Below are 17,497 nucleotides of genomic sequence, written 5' to 3' on the forward strand. Positions count from 1 at the left end.
TGTATTGATTATGTGCTTTTGTGCTGAGGTGTTTTTACAGTTCTCACACTGTGCTCCCATAGGAGCACAGTCTGGGTGTTGGTTTTTTTTCTCTTCTCTTTCCTAATTTTTTTGCTGTTATCTCTTCCCCTGTCTTACTCACTCACATTTCACTGCTGGTTATGTATGCTATATATAATTTGGTATGTGACTAATAAATCTTGAATTGAATTGAATTCATAACGGCATCTGTCGAGGCAAATGTACAAACGCTTATCGACACAGCAGTAAATGAAGCACATCTATCTCCCCTTAAACCAATACCCAAGTGTATGTTGTACAACCTGGACGTACTGATGTTCTGAAACACTGTATTTATACTAACCATCAGGTCCCTATCAAACAGCATCCTTACCGCATGTCACCTGCCAAGCAGTTTGTTGTAAAAGAGCAGCTTGAAGAAATGGTGAAGCAGGAATTGTGGAACCATCACACTTTGGCTGGGCATCGCCTGTCGTGTTGGTCCCTAAAAAAGATGGCAGCCTTAGATTTTGTGTTGATTACCGAAAACTAAATGCAGTAACTGAGAACGATGCTTACCCAATTCCAAATATAACTGAGATACTCGAAATACTCTCAGGTTCAGCAATCTTCACAACCATCGACCTAAATAGCGGTTACTGGCAGGTAGCCATGGAACCCCAAAGTAAGCATAAAACTGCATTTATCACACCTTCAGGACTCTACCACTTTAATGTAATGCCTTTCGGTCTGAAAAATGCCCCAGACCCATTCCAGAGGCTAATAGAGACTGTACTGGGAAAATTGAGAGGAAAAATATGCTTTGTCTACATTTATGATATTATCATCTATTCACCATCAGTGGCTTAGCACTTCAACGATCTCCGATCAGTCCTTCTTAAGCTACAGGAGGCTGGACTGACTATCAACCTGAAAAAGAGCAATTTTTGCCTTAAGGAGATTACATTCTTGGGTCTTGTTGTTAGCATAAATGGTATTACTGCAGACGCAAGCAAAGTTGAGGCCATCAAATCTTACCCTGTGCCACGAGACATCAAAGAGGTCCAGCGCTTCCTGGGACTAGCCGGTTGGTACCACCGCTTTGTTCCTAATTTTTCTCAAATTGCTGAACCCATAAATGCACTAAAGAAAAAAGGGCACTCGTTTCACTGGACACCAAAATGCCAATAAGCCTTTGAACAATTAAAAACTCACCTTACTTCACCTCCCATCCTGAGCCATCCAAACCTCCAGTTACCTTTCATGGTGCACACTGATGCTATAGACACAGGTCTTGGAGCTGTGCTAACACAAAGGAAAGACCAAGGAATGGAAGTAGTTATTGCTTATGCAAGTAGAGCACTGAATAAGGCTGAAAGAAATTACACCGCAACAGAGAAAGAGTGTCTTGCAGTCATATGGGCACTTGAAAAGTGGCAGCATTACTTGGAGTATCGAATGTTCTCCGTAGTTACAGACCACATGGCTCTCCAATTGGTTATGAGCTCCCCAAAGTCCACCAGTCGCCTCATCAGATGGGCCTTAAGATGGCAAAAGTTCGGTTTCATCATTGAATACAGGAAAGGGAAACTTAATGTGGCACCTGATGCTCTTTCTAGAGTTCCCAGCATACCAGGATGTAACCTATTCTCCAGCCAGAAGGACACTGATGAATTGCCAGTTACTGCTGCAACCATCTGGGAAGAGCAACATAAGGATTCTGAAATCGTAAAATTGTTCAAAGCCTTGGCACAAAATAACAGCACGTGGAAAGACAAGTATGAGGTATTCGAAGACAAACTTTATCACAAGACTTAGCTAACAAAGGACCAAGTCCACTACAGAGTGTACCTCCCTCGCAGTCTCATTCCATCTGTCTTTCAGTACTACCACTCCAACCAGCTAAGCGGTCATGGTGGCATATTCAAGACCTACAAACGATTACATCATGTTGTTTTTTGGCCTGGAATGTGGACCGATGTAAAACACCATGTCAAGTGTTATGAAAAATGTCAAAAGCTCAAATATGAAAATCAGAAACCAGCTGGCAACTACAACCAATTACGGTGTGGGGATAATGGGACCTTTGCCAAGTAGTACTCGCCGACATGAATACCTTCTAGTTTTTGTGGATTATTTCTCTCGATAGGTTGAGCTCTTTCCAATGCGCACCGCAATTGCGAGCACCATAGCAACGATTCTCCGAATGGAAATCCTCACCCGATATGAAGTACCGGACTTCATCCTGTCCGACCGAGGGACTCAGTTTGTCTCTTCCATATTCAAAGAACTGTGTGAAAAATGGAGTGTTACCCCAAAATTAACAACTGCCTATCACCCACAAACAAATATGACGGAGAGAGTTAACCGCACTTTGAAATGCATGATTGCCTCCTATGTGGATGAAAACCATAAAAAATGGTATCAGTATTTACCTGAGCTTGGTTTTGCCCTTAACTTAGCTGTTCAAGAAAGCACTGGCATGTCCCCTGCAGAGCTCCAGCTAGGAAGGAAATTACAAGGCCCCATGGACAAGTTACTTCAAGGTAAAAATCTCTCACTGTCCAATCCAACTAGCCCAGTTAAAATCACAAGCTGAAGAATGCTGTAAAAGAGCCAAAAAGTGGGGGGGTTGTGTGGCGGTGTAAAGAAAATCCGCCCCTTCCGTGCCCATATCGGGATGTGAAACAATTAAGTCGAAATTATAAAAAGGAAGAATGGCTGGGAAAAAAGGGGGGAAATGGTAAAGTCGAATGCCAAGTGGCAGGTGAGCAAACCACACAATGGACGTGATTCTTACCTGAGGAGTTGATCGGTGGGAGTGAGACGCACACTGTATTAGGTCAGGGTGAGTGTGGAAATAAAGATTCACCAGGCTGCAGAGAGTGTAACGAACTGCTGAAGGAACTCACAAGATCGTCATTCCATTGGGTTTTGCTAATCCGGAGAAAACACTGCCTCCCAAGGAACTTTTCCCTGCCAGACATGGTCAGCGATATTGCACACACACTCACACACTAACGCACTTAATCGCACTCACTTCAACCACACATTCGCGAGTCGCTTTAAGTGACCGATTTAAATTACTGACTTTCATTTAATTTCCCTTTCAGTATATCTATGACTTTGGTTGGTCAAGAGAAAAAATATACTAAAAAATATACTCCTGTTTTTTTTCTTTTTTTTTCTGGACCACTGATTAGGATCTGCTGATCTTGTTTACTTCTACTTAGTTCCTTTAATTATGCTTGTATGTAAACCTTGTCGTTTACAATTGTTATTTTTCTATTTAATATTATTAGCATTTTTTATTATTATTGTTTGTTTGTTTTTTTCTGTCCTCCTGTGTTTATATGGGGTTTTGATTTGTGTCCAGAATTGTGTATAAAGAGGGAAAAAAATAAAAATTTTGGTTGAATTATTTCTTTATTGTATCCCGCAGTATGTAATACAGTATCTCATTACAGAGTGATTTGTATCTATATATTTCATTATGTTTTTATTAAGATTCGTTTTGTAATTTTATTTTATGTCCTTTTAAGTGTAACAAAATATTCTGATAATTTGTTTCACACAAACATCTTAAATGATTGACTTAACTTCTGCTATTTACAAAGAATTGAATCAGCCTACCAGAATATTATTACTTGGTTTTTGCAGGTGTGCTATAGTGTATAACTTGATAAATACCCTCTGTGGATCTTCCTCAACAGTGTGATTTTTTTTTTCTTGCAATGGTCGATGTTGGATTAACTTTTACTGACACCTACACAATAATCAAATTTATTCTTTGAGGATTTTCAGAATGGGTTGTTAGAGTGAAAATTGGAAAAAAGTAAAAGGTAAGTTAGTAGTTTCCTTGTCAGCTTTAAGTATATTTATACAGTTCAGACTTCCACCTTCAGCACACAAAGTTGATGGATTTAAATAAAGTAAGCTGTAGAGTTATTTGTCTTCTATTTTTTGATGCAGGTTTTGTTGAAAGAATGCCAGTTTTTAAGTTGTAAGTACATTAGTAATGGGATATATGGAAATGGAACATTCAGTCAATGTGTCCATCACAAGTGTCTATAGGTTTAAATTCTTCCCGTGTGTGTGTGTGGTGTTACTGCAAGCTGTCTGTGTTGATCCACTATTTTCCGGATGCTGGCAGCACTCAAAGTAATGAATAGATTGTGCTTAACTCCAGACTCAGGTAAGCTGTTATGAACTGCCACTTTCCAGTTTGCCTAATAAATATTAATGGCAGAAGAAGATGTTGCTAAAGAGGTTTATGCATCTTTTAAAGATGCGCTCCGCATTTGTGCTGGTTAATGGCACATTCATTATTCAAAAATATTAATTTATGGCTGTGTTCTTCAATGAAGCATGAGGTCCTTGATTTCCTGCAGAATACAACACCTAGTGTGTCATTATGAAACTGAGAAGCCTTCAAGATACTCAGCCCTTCCATTACAAACAAAAAAATAACTCAAATCTGTTAGCTATTTTGGTTTTCATGTATCATATTTGCTCCACTCCTTTTATCATTCCCCTCGTTGCTAAAGAGGATGATTTTGTTTTGGGTGTACTTTGAGGATGGTTCTGAATTGGCCTGAGGTCTGGTACCCAAAAAGGGTGCAGTACAGAACTTTACCAAAACTAGTAAAGACAACGACCGACATCCAAAGACTCTAACACAGGGCAATATACACAGGCAAACAATATGACAATAATGCACAGGTGAAACTGATTAAACACTATAATAACGTAGGCCTTGTTTAGACTGCCAGCAAAAATCTGAATTTTTGCATATTCAGATGTGATCCAGATGGGTTTTTGAAAATCTTGGAAAAACCACATTTAGAGGCAGTTTGAAATTCATGCTCGTAGCACAACATGTAAAGACTCGTAACCAATGCAACACATGCAGATCTTTTTTATTTTTTTTATGTGTAGACACAAATCTGATTTGTTTTCTGTCATTATTGGCTCATGTGATCCTGCCTGTTGTTCACAAATCTATATGAATGAACAAAATGATGATGCTAATGGCAAGACTTTTTTACACACAAATGTTTTATAGTTACATGGTTTGTGTCAAGTATGTTTTATTTTTGATCCATTTGAACAAAAACTTGTATGCAATAAAACAAACTCACATGTAGTATATACAGAATGTATTGAACCTGCTACATTCACATAAAAAGTCAAGATACAAAACAATCGAAATATAGTAACAGTATCTTAAACATCTGTCATTTTTATTTATATATTTTAATCAGCATACAAGTATTGGCAAGGGGCGTATTTATCACGTCAACAAATGCTTACCGTGCATGTGTAAAATGCCCATCGACTATCTACAAATGATCAAAAAAATTTTTTAAAAGTTTTTAATGCCAAATAAAAATAATAATAAAAAATTACTTGCACATATGGAAAATATCCACAGATGATAAAAAAGTTACGCATGAGGAGACTTGCTTGTGAGTAGAATAACGGCTCATGAAGTGTTTTTTTTTTTAACTTTTTGATAGTGATAACTGGGACATGAATTTACATATAATTTATAAAAAATAAACAAATAAAATCTGTTTCATCACACCCTTTCACTGCCCTGGAGATGTGCCTAGAGTCACATGGGTTAGATTCATGTGAGTCGACATGTTTGGATAAAAAATGGTAATGAAAGTGGTTGCAACAAACTGTAACATGCGCTTCAGCTCTTCAAACAAAAGTCTGGCATAATATTTGCCGTAAGCTTTTTTAACACTATTGGAGTATAATAAAACAACATTTATGAGGCAGCTGTTGTCAGATCTCAAATATGAAGTTTAATCATAAGCTTATGAACAGTTTGGGAGAATTTGATGTTTCCTTATTCAAAACTATAGGAGCTGCACCTGCAAGATGGCTGCTGAGTAAAGTTACTTATCTTTAAAGGACTTTGACCTAACAGGTCTAAAAACACATAAATTAACAGTTAAAATAATAAGCATTTGAACACTATAAAAAATAATCACCCTCCTTTAAAATAATTAAATTTTGTTGCTTAAACTTAATTCCTTAAATTAAGACTTGTTGTCTGATTTGTCTGAAAAGTTGATAATGCTAATTGGTTCAAATGGAAAAAATGGAAAATCAAGCCCCCCCCCTCTTTCTTTTATAAGCCCTCTGATTTTCTTCTAGGAATTTTTATTTGACCACCAGTTTAAATTAGTATTGTTCAGGGTCAATGATGATTTAATTGCATGAATATTACTTAAGTTAACTTTGAAGATATATTTCCACTTTGATTTGAATTAACAAAATATTTATTTTGTGATTGTTGATAAGGATAGTAGCGCTAAAATCAGCTAAAAAAAATGCATGTTGCAAAATGATGATAATATTCTCCTGTCATTTAATCTCTATTCAGCATGCTATTTATACAGTAAAGCCACATTTTTATGCAGCGCATAAGAGCATCATACAGGGGGAGGCCACTGTGCCAAAATCATTCCTTGAAAATCATCTTTAATAAAATTTTAAGTAATCAAAAGCTTATTCAATAAATGAGTAGCATTTTAAATTAGTTGAAAAATACATATTTAATTACAAGACTACATATCAATCAATCACATTAGCTACTCTAAAGTCTGTCAGTCACATGACATGCATTAAAATTGACCTGCCTATGATAAAGAGAGTTGCTTAACCAATCGTTTGGAACAATTAAGAATATTTTTTTTCAGCTTTTGTTTCTATTGAAATTAGTTGTGCTGATAAAATTAATGTAGTGTTTAATAATTAAAATGGTTGTATTGAAAAATGTCTTAAGACTTGATCTACCATATCTTTTAGTTTTTAATATTTTAATATTTTTAAGCATGTATATAAATATATTTTTGGGGAGTTTATAATCACTGTTTCATAGTATACAGTATATTACATTGAGTATGAAACAATGTTAACACTGTAATAGTCAATTTACTAGGATAATGAAGAGACGACAAATCAGGTAAAGAGAACAGGTTGGAATGGCTCACACATGACATTAGAGATTGCAGGTTAGAGTTTTACAGATTGAATGTATAGATTTTGTAATTATTGTATTTTGTTGTTTGTGAGTTCCTGTTGCGTTAACAGCACAAAAGGTCATGGATACAATTATCAAAAAACATACAAAAGCGTCTGCTAAATGCATAAATATAAATGTATGGGCTTTCTCAGCTATTTTGATCCAGTGGACGAAATAAGCTTACACAAAGTTCATGCTCGCAAAATGAGGCAGCAGATAAAGACAAGGCAAGCAGCCACTATAATTTCTGCAATGATAACCTCAAAACTTCCGCAAAATGCTTTGGGTTTATGCTAGAAGTCAGGACAGGTGGAATAATATTGTGCCTGGTGTTTACTAATGACCAATGGCCGAAACGTTTTTTTTCCCACAATGATTACATGTCCAGTCAGGTGGCCTTCAGTAGTGTATGTTCGAACGCATTTGACCACATGAGACTCCACACTATGGGAGCAATCCAAACAAATGCATTTTCCACTATTCTGGAAGGGGTCGAAGTAGAGAAGCTCAAAACATTTTACACACCGTTTACTACTGTATTTAGTGTCATCCACTTGTCATGGGATTGACCAAAACACATCTTAATACCTTTTAATAGGCTTACATCAAATATCAGTGATGGAAGCAACCGTTTATATTTCTTCTGGAAATCCTTTCAATGCCAACTTGCTGTTCATTTTCTGGAGCTCAGCCATCCATCTGCATACACATTCTCAGCAGGTACTTGAAATCCTTATTCAATTTTTTTTAAACTTTTTTATGTAAAGAAAATGTGTAATCAAGTGAGAGAAACACTGAATTTATGAACAATATTGTTAGAGTTTTCAATAATTACTTGGATTTATACCCAGTTACGAAATCACTTTTTATCTCTTTTACTTTTAAACTCTATGAAGAGCTCAGATACTGCCTATTGTTGACTTTATAACCTTTATAGGGGCATGGCTTTGTTATTGTTTGAGTAAGTTATTTGAGATTTACTAATAATGTTAAGAAACAAATATATAAGTAGATTCTTTCTCATCCTTTGTCTGAAATATTTTCGCCTGTCAGGCTTGTCAGTAAATGTCCACTCTTATTATTGGCTAACGTCATTGCATAGGACAGAAGTACTTTCAGGAGCAGCAACCAATAGGATTGAAGACAGTGTCAGTGGTGCTCACAGCATGTTGCCTATCTGGAGTGCAAACGAGACAGGACAGATAATTTATGCTGTAATTTCACTTTTCTGTATGATTTGTCTGTAAACAGTCTTCAATATAATAAAATGATTCATGGAGATTAAACTGTCAGCAACCTTAGTGAGTTTAATTCATACATTGATAGTTCTTGTTGAATCTATAATGCAATGAGCACTTTAGCACTGATTCATATTAGAAGTTTTCTCTGCATATTATTATTGTATGAATGAGTCATCTGTAAATTGTAAATTGACAGATCGTTTATCTGGTGAATGATTTAATTGACCTGCACAGCTATAGTTTATATAGGCTAAAAGCACTCTCCAGCAGCAGAATGTTATCTCTTTAGCAACAAGCACTCATTCCTAGTCAAATCAGAATGATACCTTAGCTTTACCGTCCATATCATCTGTGATCTTATTTTCTAAAGATATGTCTAGACGTGCAGTCTATCAATATCATTACAGCGAGAGCACTAGGAACAGCACATACAGTACAGCAAAAAATGTGATGGCAGGGGGAAATGAGGCTTCAGCCATTAAGCAACTAAATGCTGGTGAATGTTGGATAACACAACATCTAAACCAGCCATTTTTGGAGCTTGGTTAAGTAAATGCTTTTTTATTGAATTTTTTCTTACACGGCTCCCTGGAATATTTTATTCTTATTGGTCAGTCACAACATTCCGAGGTGTGGTTATTCCCTGATAGCAACCATCGCTCATGTCGGGGTCCTGATCACCCAGTTGGGGTTTATTAGTAACAACCGGCTGGATGTACATTATTCCTTACTTAATGTATTCAGCTAATAACGTTTGGCATTTTTGCTACAATTCCACATGACAATAAATAAATAAATCAAAGTACCAAACTGACAAAACTTGCTGTCATTGTTTTATTTTGTTTATTAATTTTTTTAAAGGAGAAATCGGATGCAAAATTCACTTTTAACTTAAACTTAATTTTGAATTTGAATGTATGTTGGCAGTGTGTGTACTGTACACAACCACCCTACAATGATAAAAATCCACCCAGTGCTTTTTTTTTTATCCCTAGAAATCATAAGCACTTTCTCAAATCAAGCCATTCACAGATTCGGGGCAAAGTGACTTCTGGGTGTAAGTTGCAGCTTAGGGGAAATTCCTCTGACACATGGTTAAGTTGATTGGTGACAGTTATTGTGGATTATTTATTAAATACAATAAATGATTCTCTGTCTGATCTGTCTTTGGCACTACATCACCCAATGATTTTGCTAAAAATGTATTGCCTTTCCATGGTGAAGTCATTCGAGATGCTGACCAAGTTTGGTGACAGTCTTATGAATCCTCTAGGGGTAGTATTTAAAAGTTTTTAAAAGATTTTGCGCGAGCCTAATGCCTGATGATTCTGGTGTGTACACACATTTAGAAGTTTTTGAGAATGTTAAGGGTCGTAAAAGCCCGAAAAAATTAAAAATAAATTAGTAAAATAACATTTATATTTCTTAGCAAAATAAAAGGGTCCTGTGTACTTTAAGTGTTTGAGTATTAAAAAGTGACTGCATTCAGTATGGATAAAAACAGCTGAGTCCTTGTAAAAAAAGCCTCTAATAACATTAACAGAACATATTAATAGGATTTTGAAAAATCTAATTTGTTACGTTCACAAGTGCAGCTTGGAAGAGAGATAAGAATTTGCCATGAAATGGGAAAAAAGAGTGAAAAGACCAGTGCAAAGCAAGACAGTTTAAGCTAGCTGGATTTTCTGATATGCAAATGAACACCTTGGAATAAGAAAAAAGTAAATTCTTCTGTGCATTTGAATATTACATGTTCAAATACCCAAATGGAAAACAAAATATCAAATAGGTGAACTCTTAACTGGAAGGTTTACTCTAGATAGAGCCAGCAGCCCTTGAAATAGAGTAGAATTTAAATGAGTCAGTGCAGAAAGCTGTTTTATATTATGCGTGTGCATTCAGCAAGTTCCTGAGTTTGGACATTTTCTTCAAAGAAGCTCTTGACTACCAATTTATTTTAACTTGTGAATTTGACCTTATTATGACCACTGAACAATGATATATTTCAGCTGTGCAATGACTGAAAGGAGCCTTATGGGGCTTTAAGAACTACACTGACTTATGAACTTCTGCTTTCCTTCTCTTCTCTGCAGGAATTGCTTACAGAGAGTGCTTGGACAATGGCACATGGGCACTGAAAAGTAACTACTCCAACTGTGAGCCCATTTTAGAGGAAAAGGTGGGTAAATGTGCTCTAAGCCTGAACTTTATATTCTTTCTTTCTTTCTTTCTTTCTTTCTGTCTTTCTTTCTGTCTTTCTTTCTTTCTTTCTTTCTTTCTGTCTTTCTTTCTTTCTTTGCTGGAGATAATTATTATTAAATACATAGCAAGTCTAAATGAACATAGAAGTCCTGTTTTGTTGCCTTGGGAGGGAGAAATGGTTGCTTATTAGTATGGACCTTTTCACTGCTTGAGATGTATTTCGATTTTAATTTTAGGCTTTAGTGATGTCCAAAGGATTATTGATAATATTTCATTAGTAAAAAAACTAAAACAACCAAGTATAGCTGCAAACAGAAGATATGAGACACTTTATATTTTCCTTTTTTGCCATACATTTATTGCCTTGCCACAACAAAAAACTTGAGATATCAAATATCTGTTCACAATTTAGCATACTCAGTGTCTTGGCATGAAGCTGATCCATTTTGCTAATGATCACATGAATTTCTTATGGATTCAAAAGCACACACTTCTCAAAATCCAAAATGGCTGACTTCCTGTCAGGCGAAGCATATGCCTGTTTGCTTCCTATTGCGTCTCCAGCTTCCTGACTCATGTGGTTGCCAGAGTGTCAAGGGATGACCTTCCTCTTTTCTTGAAAAGAAAGTTTGTCTCAAGTGAAATACTTCAATTTACAATTATCATAGTTTGAAACACGTAACACACTTACAGTGAGAAGATAAACTCCACTTGAACAGAGTTTCTGAAACACAATAAGCATTGAAGACACCATGGACAGATAAACCGTCTTCCTGAAGAAGAGAAGTGCAAGGAATGATGGGACATGTCCTTTTAAGGCAGAGGTGATTCTAGTGCCATCAGGCAATAGATTGGCATGGTGCTTTTCGGGTTTCAGACAATCATCACACTTCATTTCAGCTGTTCCTACAACATCACCTACTGATGTTGCGTCCAATGAATCTATGAAAGGGAACTAATTCTTTTATCATTTATTGATAAAAAAATGGTTATTTTTTGTTTTTATTTGTTGGCTAGATAGTTTGCTGAACGAAAGACTCACTAGTCTCGTTTTAAAGTTGTGCGAGAAATTGGCATTCAGGGTTGACAATAAATGCTTACATACCTTTTGGCAATACAAATAGTTTTGAATACAGCTTCAAATATTAATTTGCATTAAGTTTCAAATACTGCTGCCACGTGAGTTACAGTAAATTTGACACCCTTTATTTGATCTGTTTTCCCACAGGGAATGCTGTAATTACATTTGCTCTGTTCTCCCTATGTTAACTCTGCTGTTGTTTCATGTTTGAATATGGTCTGGAATATGAATATTTGAAACTTCAACATGGTTTTTCATAAGCCAATTATATATATATATATATATATATATATATATATATAATCTTGTGCATTATATAGATATATAATGCTATACTGAAAGCAATCCAAAATGTTTGTTTGGTTTAAATCCGATACTGTAATGTTAATAATGTCAGTGATTTTACTTTGTGTTGTTTACAGAGTCCCCAATGCCTCTGGCTTGTTCTGAATGACATGCAGCATATAATCAGTTAGGCCAATTATTTTGCTATTGTCACATTGTATAAAGTAGCTCTTATTTGACATAAGAAATTATTAAGCATATACATAGTACTGGATGCTGTGTAATGATATTAAATTCTGTTCACTCCATCTTACTCGCTCATGCATCAGTTAACGTCTTACTTCACATGACTTCTGCGTGCAAACATTCTGCAAAAGGACAAATGGATTCCTTAAGAGTTGTGTCACAGTTTTGTGACCTCATTCAAGGACTCCTGAGAAATATATAAATTAAACTGTTTCCTTTCTTTTGGAAGCTTCCATAAAATACTGGCCACTTAGTAATACACATTGATTTGTGTCATAATTGCAATCATTTATTATCATATCATATGCTTGGACAATGAATTCCTTCTTTAATCATAACGGAATTAATAATGAACCGGGTGTAATTATTATTCTTTTTTTTTCAGAGGAAGTACCCCATGCACTACAAGATAGCCCTCATCATAAACTACTTTGGTCACTGTATATCTGTTGGAGCTCTCGTTATTGCCTTCATTCTCTTTCTGTGCTTGAGGTAAGTGTGTCGGTGTATTTTCAGCACTTTAGCGTGTGAGTAATACCTTGTGTTGATGCCTTGTTTAAAGTTAATAAATGTTCATTCATTGCAGTATATATGCTACAGGATAGTTTCTGTCATTATTTACTCTGATTTGCATTAACTAAGGTTGCTGGTTGAGATGCTCAAACAAACAGCAATATTTTGATAGCACCACATAGTCACAGTGTTTCCACTTTTTAGGAAAAATATAAATTCGAATCATTTAAAAAAAGAAGAAATAAAATAAACTGTTTTTAAATAGGCAAACTATATAGAAAGTGTTACTGAGCATTTACTTAAATACATGTTGAGAATGATTAATCTTTCAGAAATGACTGTGGTCTAACTCTTTGCACAGTCTTGTTTCCATGCATATGTAATTCCTTAATCAGCTCATGCAACGATAAAACTGTGTCACAGTGTAATTGCTGAAATGATTGTTACATTGATTTATCATTTTAAATTCAAGGAGCATCCGATGCCTTCGCAACATAATCCACTGGAACTTAATTACGACTTTCATTCTGAGGAATGTAATGTGGTTTTTGCTTCAGCTGATTGACCAACACATTTATGAGACGAATGAGGTATGAAACACTTTTAAACTTACTTAACCCATCAGCAAGTTTCTATCATTTACATGTATAATGTTGGCCAACGATTCCTCACCAATACTGTTTTCTGTATTACTGTAATATTGAAGGAATTGCATGGGCGTGTATTTTTTTCTCTCTGGAAAAACACTCCAGTGATATATTTGTCTGCTGCTATCTAGTGACTCATTAGAGACTTCCAGCATTTTTGTTTCAAACTTGACAAAGTAATTGATAGTGAAGAGATCAAAAGTCAAAAGAACTTCATTTTGCAATGTTTCCAACATACAATGCTAATTTAGACTCTGTAAAACTGACTTTGGTTAAAAGCTTAACTGAAGAACTAAGGAACAATGAGTTTATTGAGAGCGACATGAGAGAAGTGTTTTCCTATGCAAAAAAACAGATGAATAGCCTTGACGAATACCATTTCAAAATGTACACTTTAGGTACTAATCAAAAATCAAATCAAATCAAATCACTTTTATTGTCACATCATGACTGCACATGTGCCTTGGTGAGTAAAATTCTTGGGAGCGTGCTCCATACAGTGCAGAAACAATTTAGATATAGACATACAGACTTATACAGAGGACAATGTTCAATATACACATACATATACTCAGTACACACATTATACACAGTTTGTACACATTCTGCATTATGTAGAAATAGATTCACATATGTATGGAAAGGTGCAACAGATTATACATAAACTGGATGCGCAAAATGTCATGGATGTGCATTGGATGGTATCCAGTTGTAGCAGATACATTACTGTAGAGTATGTACATATAGTCCAGTATTGAACTGTGTTGGAGTTAAAGTGCAGTGTGTGGCATACCATATTGTAGGAGTATGCTGTAGGGTTCTGTAGGGTGTACGTAATACATACCACTTAGAGGTAAATAAGGTACAAAGATATACCTCTTAGTTTTTGTACCTTTCGGTACTGCATTAGTGACAGTTTGTACCTTTTTCAGAGAGTGTACAGTCAAAAAAAAATTTAATTAATTTAGTAGAATTTTATTTTATTTATTTATTTATTATTATTTTTTAAATGAGTTAAAGTTGCACCTTATAAATCACATTATAAAATGCTGTAGTTACCTGGTACATGAGGTTGTTTTAAGACCTATAATAGATTTCATTTTAGTATCAAATCTTTAAAAGGTTTGCAGTGTTGTAAAACATCTAAATGTTCACCTCAATTAATGCCCTGTCCCTTTCTCTCCATACAGCCCTGGTGTCGTCTTATAACAACAATCTATAATTACTTTGTGGTGACCAATTTTTTCTGGATGTTTGTGGAGGGCTGCTATCTTCACACAGCTATTGTGATGACATATTCCACAGACAAGCTTAGAAAATGGGTCTTCCTCTTCATTGGATGGTGTGAGTTGATTTTTTCTACACAAGTCTGCTTATTTTGAAAGGCCTAATCATCAGCAATTTGCATTGGCTGTGAATAAGAAAGCCGAAATGTAGTCTGTCTGCTATTCATTTTGGATTATTTGGAACAACATTACTGTCTTTCACGTGATTCCCATGAATTTTGTGTAACATGTCAAAAACATTCCTAGGACATAGTCATCATGCCTATATATATATATATATATATATATATATATATATATATATATATATATATATATATATATATATATATACAAAATCAACAAAAAATAATATAACATTAAGTGACATAAAGAGCTGAAATATAAATGGTTCAATCAGAAAGGCTGCAATATCCAGAAAGGAGCTGAAGATGGTAAGAAATAAACAACAAGTGTCATTTCAACCGCTGGCATCTCGGCTTAAAGGGATAGTTATGCCAAAAATGAATTTTCCAATGAGTTGTTCCAAAATGGCATGAATTTCTTTCTTCTGATGAGCACAATCTTTTTAAGAACATCTGCAACCAAACATTTGATGAAGTCATTGTCTTCTATAGTGTATAAATATTTTACATATCATAAAAATAACTGGAAAACAACATTTTACAACAACAGTTTAATTGTGATGACATTTGCTGAACTGAGGTATTGATTGCATTGAGCTGAAATGTCCATTTAGTGCTGTTATACAGGTCATGGTAATTATAAAACGTTTCCATTTTTGCTTTCATATTGTGTAATTGTATTATATGCAGTATGACATTTTAAACATCTAAGCTCTTTATAATTAAAAGCACAGCACAACACAACCCAAAACAACTGCAAGGTGGAAGCGTTACCATTTAAAAAAATTATAGAATTTCATTGTCTTAAATAACAGATGGCATGCAATTGCAGTACCCTTACGAAAAAAAAAAAAAATATTCAAGTGTGCTATTAGTATACTTCTTTTAAACAAACAAACAAACAAACAAAAAATAGTAAAGTATGCTTTTAGTTAACTTTTTATGTACTGCTCAGAAATGGGCTTTATGTACTCCTCAAAAATATACTTAAAATGAACTTTAAGTCTAAATATATTTGAGCTATACTCCTAGAATTCGTGTTTTCATTATTATATGGTAGAGGGCACTAGTACACATTTCTGTACAGAATTTCCAAAAACAAAAAGAAAAGACAAGTGAAGAAAAGAAAACACCAGATACTAACACGTTATCTAACACAATCATATTACATGAAACAGCATCTGTAACGTTATGGAATAAACTGTCGACCGATGAAGAGGTAATATTTAAAGTCAGGCTTTGGGGTGTTGATCGACTCCATCTACATTTTGATTATCATTCTGAATCCAATTCATAGTCTTTTTTCAGCTTTTTGTTCAAAATGTTATTTCTTTATTTTCTATGTAACACATTAAAGTATTTAAAAAAAGAATACATGAAGCTAGAATAAAATGTTTTTGTTTACAAGCAAATACCCTGTTCTTTCTTTGGATGTTTTGTATGTTCAGATATTCATACAACAAAATATATACACATTAAAACCTAAATAGGGACATAGTACTATACTTAAAGTATGATGTAAAGTTCACTTAAAAAAAACTTATGAGTATGCTTGCAGTAAAAAACTACTAAACTAGTAGTTTACTGAGGCTATACTTCAAAGTGTACAAAGTATTTAATCAGTGTACCTATAAGTTCACTTTTAGTATAATTGCAGTACAAACTACAAACAGAGGTAAAGTAGTTGTGTAACCAAAGTTTGCTACTGTTATACTTAAAGTATACATAAAAGTATACTTTTATATACTACAAAATAGTATATTGAAACAGTACACAAAGTATACTACTAGAAACAGTACACAAGTATACTACTAGAACACTGATATTTGTATACTTGCTGCATAAAGTATACTTAAAAATATACTTGAACTTTACTTAAGTATACTTAGAAAAATAAACTTGAAATATACTACATTTTGGTAATGGCATTCTTTGCGAGTATTTGAAAGATTCTGGCACTAATATAAATAAATGGCATAACATGTTTAAAGTACAGTACAGATCATTGTGAAGTGTACCACATGTAATACTGAGAAGGCTAAATGCCATTTCAAGGCCTTAAGTAAACAGTTTGATATTTGACATTCACAGTGTTCCCTTTCAGTCGGACAAGTTCGACGTTACGAATGGGATCTCGCCCGAGTACCTTGGTCTGCGGGATTTGCATCGCGAGCTCCGCCTCGCAGAGGGGGTATATAAGGAGCAACGCGAGCAACTCACATTCAAGCTTTCGCTTCGGAGCCGAGCACATCGTGTGCTGCTTTCACCAGAGTGCTACAAGCAAGAGTCACTGGTGTTGGTTTGACGGCGCGATTCAGCGGTTCGTTTGGGTTTCCTGTGACAGCTCCCGCGTTCCCCTGAGCGCTTCAACACCTCTGAAAGAGCAAATTTTTTTCACAAAAGAGATACGGGCCGATTTGCGTCTTTTTAAAGATGTCATTTCGCCCGTGTGTTTCTGGGTGCGGTCGATACATCGCTCCTCGTGACGGCCACGATCGTTGTGTCATGTGTCTGGGCTTCCAGCACGCTGAGACTGCGTTCGTGGATGGCTCATGTTCTTATTGCGGGGACATGACCATCTCGGCATTGAGATCGAGACTCGATTACCTTAAAAGGTATAGAGTCCCCTGTGCCACACCCCGTTCTAGCTCTTCTTCTCGTAAGAGGGCTACTTCAGCTGGTGGCCAGGGTGATCTGAGGGTTACTGTGTGGGCTTCCCCGACGAGCCAACCTCCTCGGGCCACACCCCCCTCACATACGTCGCAGCCGGTCGAGTTTCCGGATGAGTTTGCTGGACCCTCTCAGGCTCCTGACATTTCATTCGTGGCT

At 35.5% G+C, this 17,497-nt stretch overlaps 1 protein-coding gene and 1 long non-coding RNA gene across 4 annotated transcripts in view; one reads left to right on the top strand and one right to left on the bottom strand.

The window, feature by feature from the left end:
• Positions 1 to 17,497, top strand: part of LOC132155279 (corticotropin-releasing factor receptor 2-like) — a 115,829-nt gene that overhangs the window by 35,813 nt on the left and 62,519 nt on the right. For both annotated transcript variants that reach the window (XM_059564158.1, XM_059564159.1), the window contains exons 3-6: positions 10,377 to 10,462; positions 12,483 to 12,589; positions 13,083 to 13,200; positions 14,448 to 14,601. In XM_059564158.1, the coding sequence (XP_059420141.1) occupies positions 10,377 to 10,462; positions 12,483 to 12,589; positions 13,083 to 13,200; positions 14,448 to 14,601 (465 nt within the window). The remainder of the gene's footprint in view (positions 1 to 10,376; positions 10,463 to 12,482; positions 12,590 to 13,082; positions 13,201 to 14,447; positions 14,602 to 17,497) is intronic.
• On the bottom strand, positions 295 to 2,566 carry LOC132155281 (uncharacterized). Of its 2 annotated transcripts, none has more exons than XR_009437233.1 (5): positions 2,436 to 2,566; positions 2,117 to 2,290; positions 1,216 to 1,931; positions 1,039 to 1,143; positions 295 to 930 (listed from the first exon to the last, which is right to left on the bottom strand). It is a non-coding gene; the product is annotated as an uncharacterized LOC132155281 (long non-coding RNA). The 2 variants fall into 2 exon arrangements; XR_009437234.1 differs by having other exon boundaries at positions 1,216 to 1,963.

Source organism: Carassius carassius, chromosome 12, assembly GCF_963082965.1.
Source record: "Carassius carassius chromosome 12, fCarCar2.1, whole genome shotgun sequence".
NCBI lineage: Eukaryota > Metazoa > Chordata > Actinopteri > Cypriniformes > Cyprinidae > Carassius > Carassius carassius.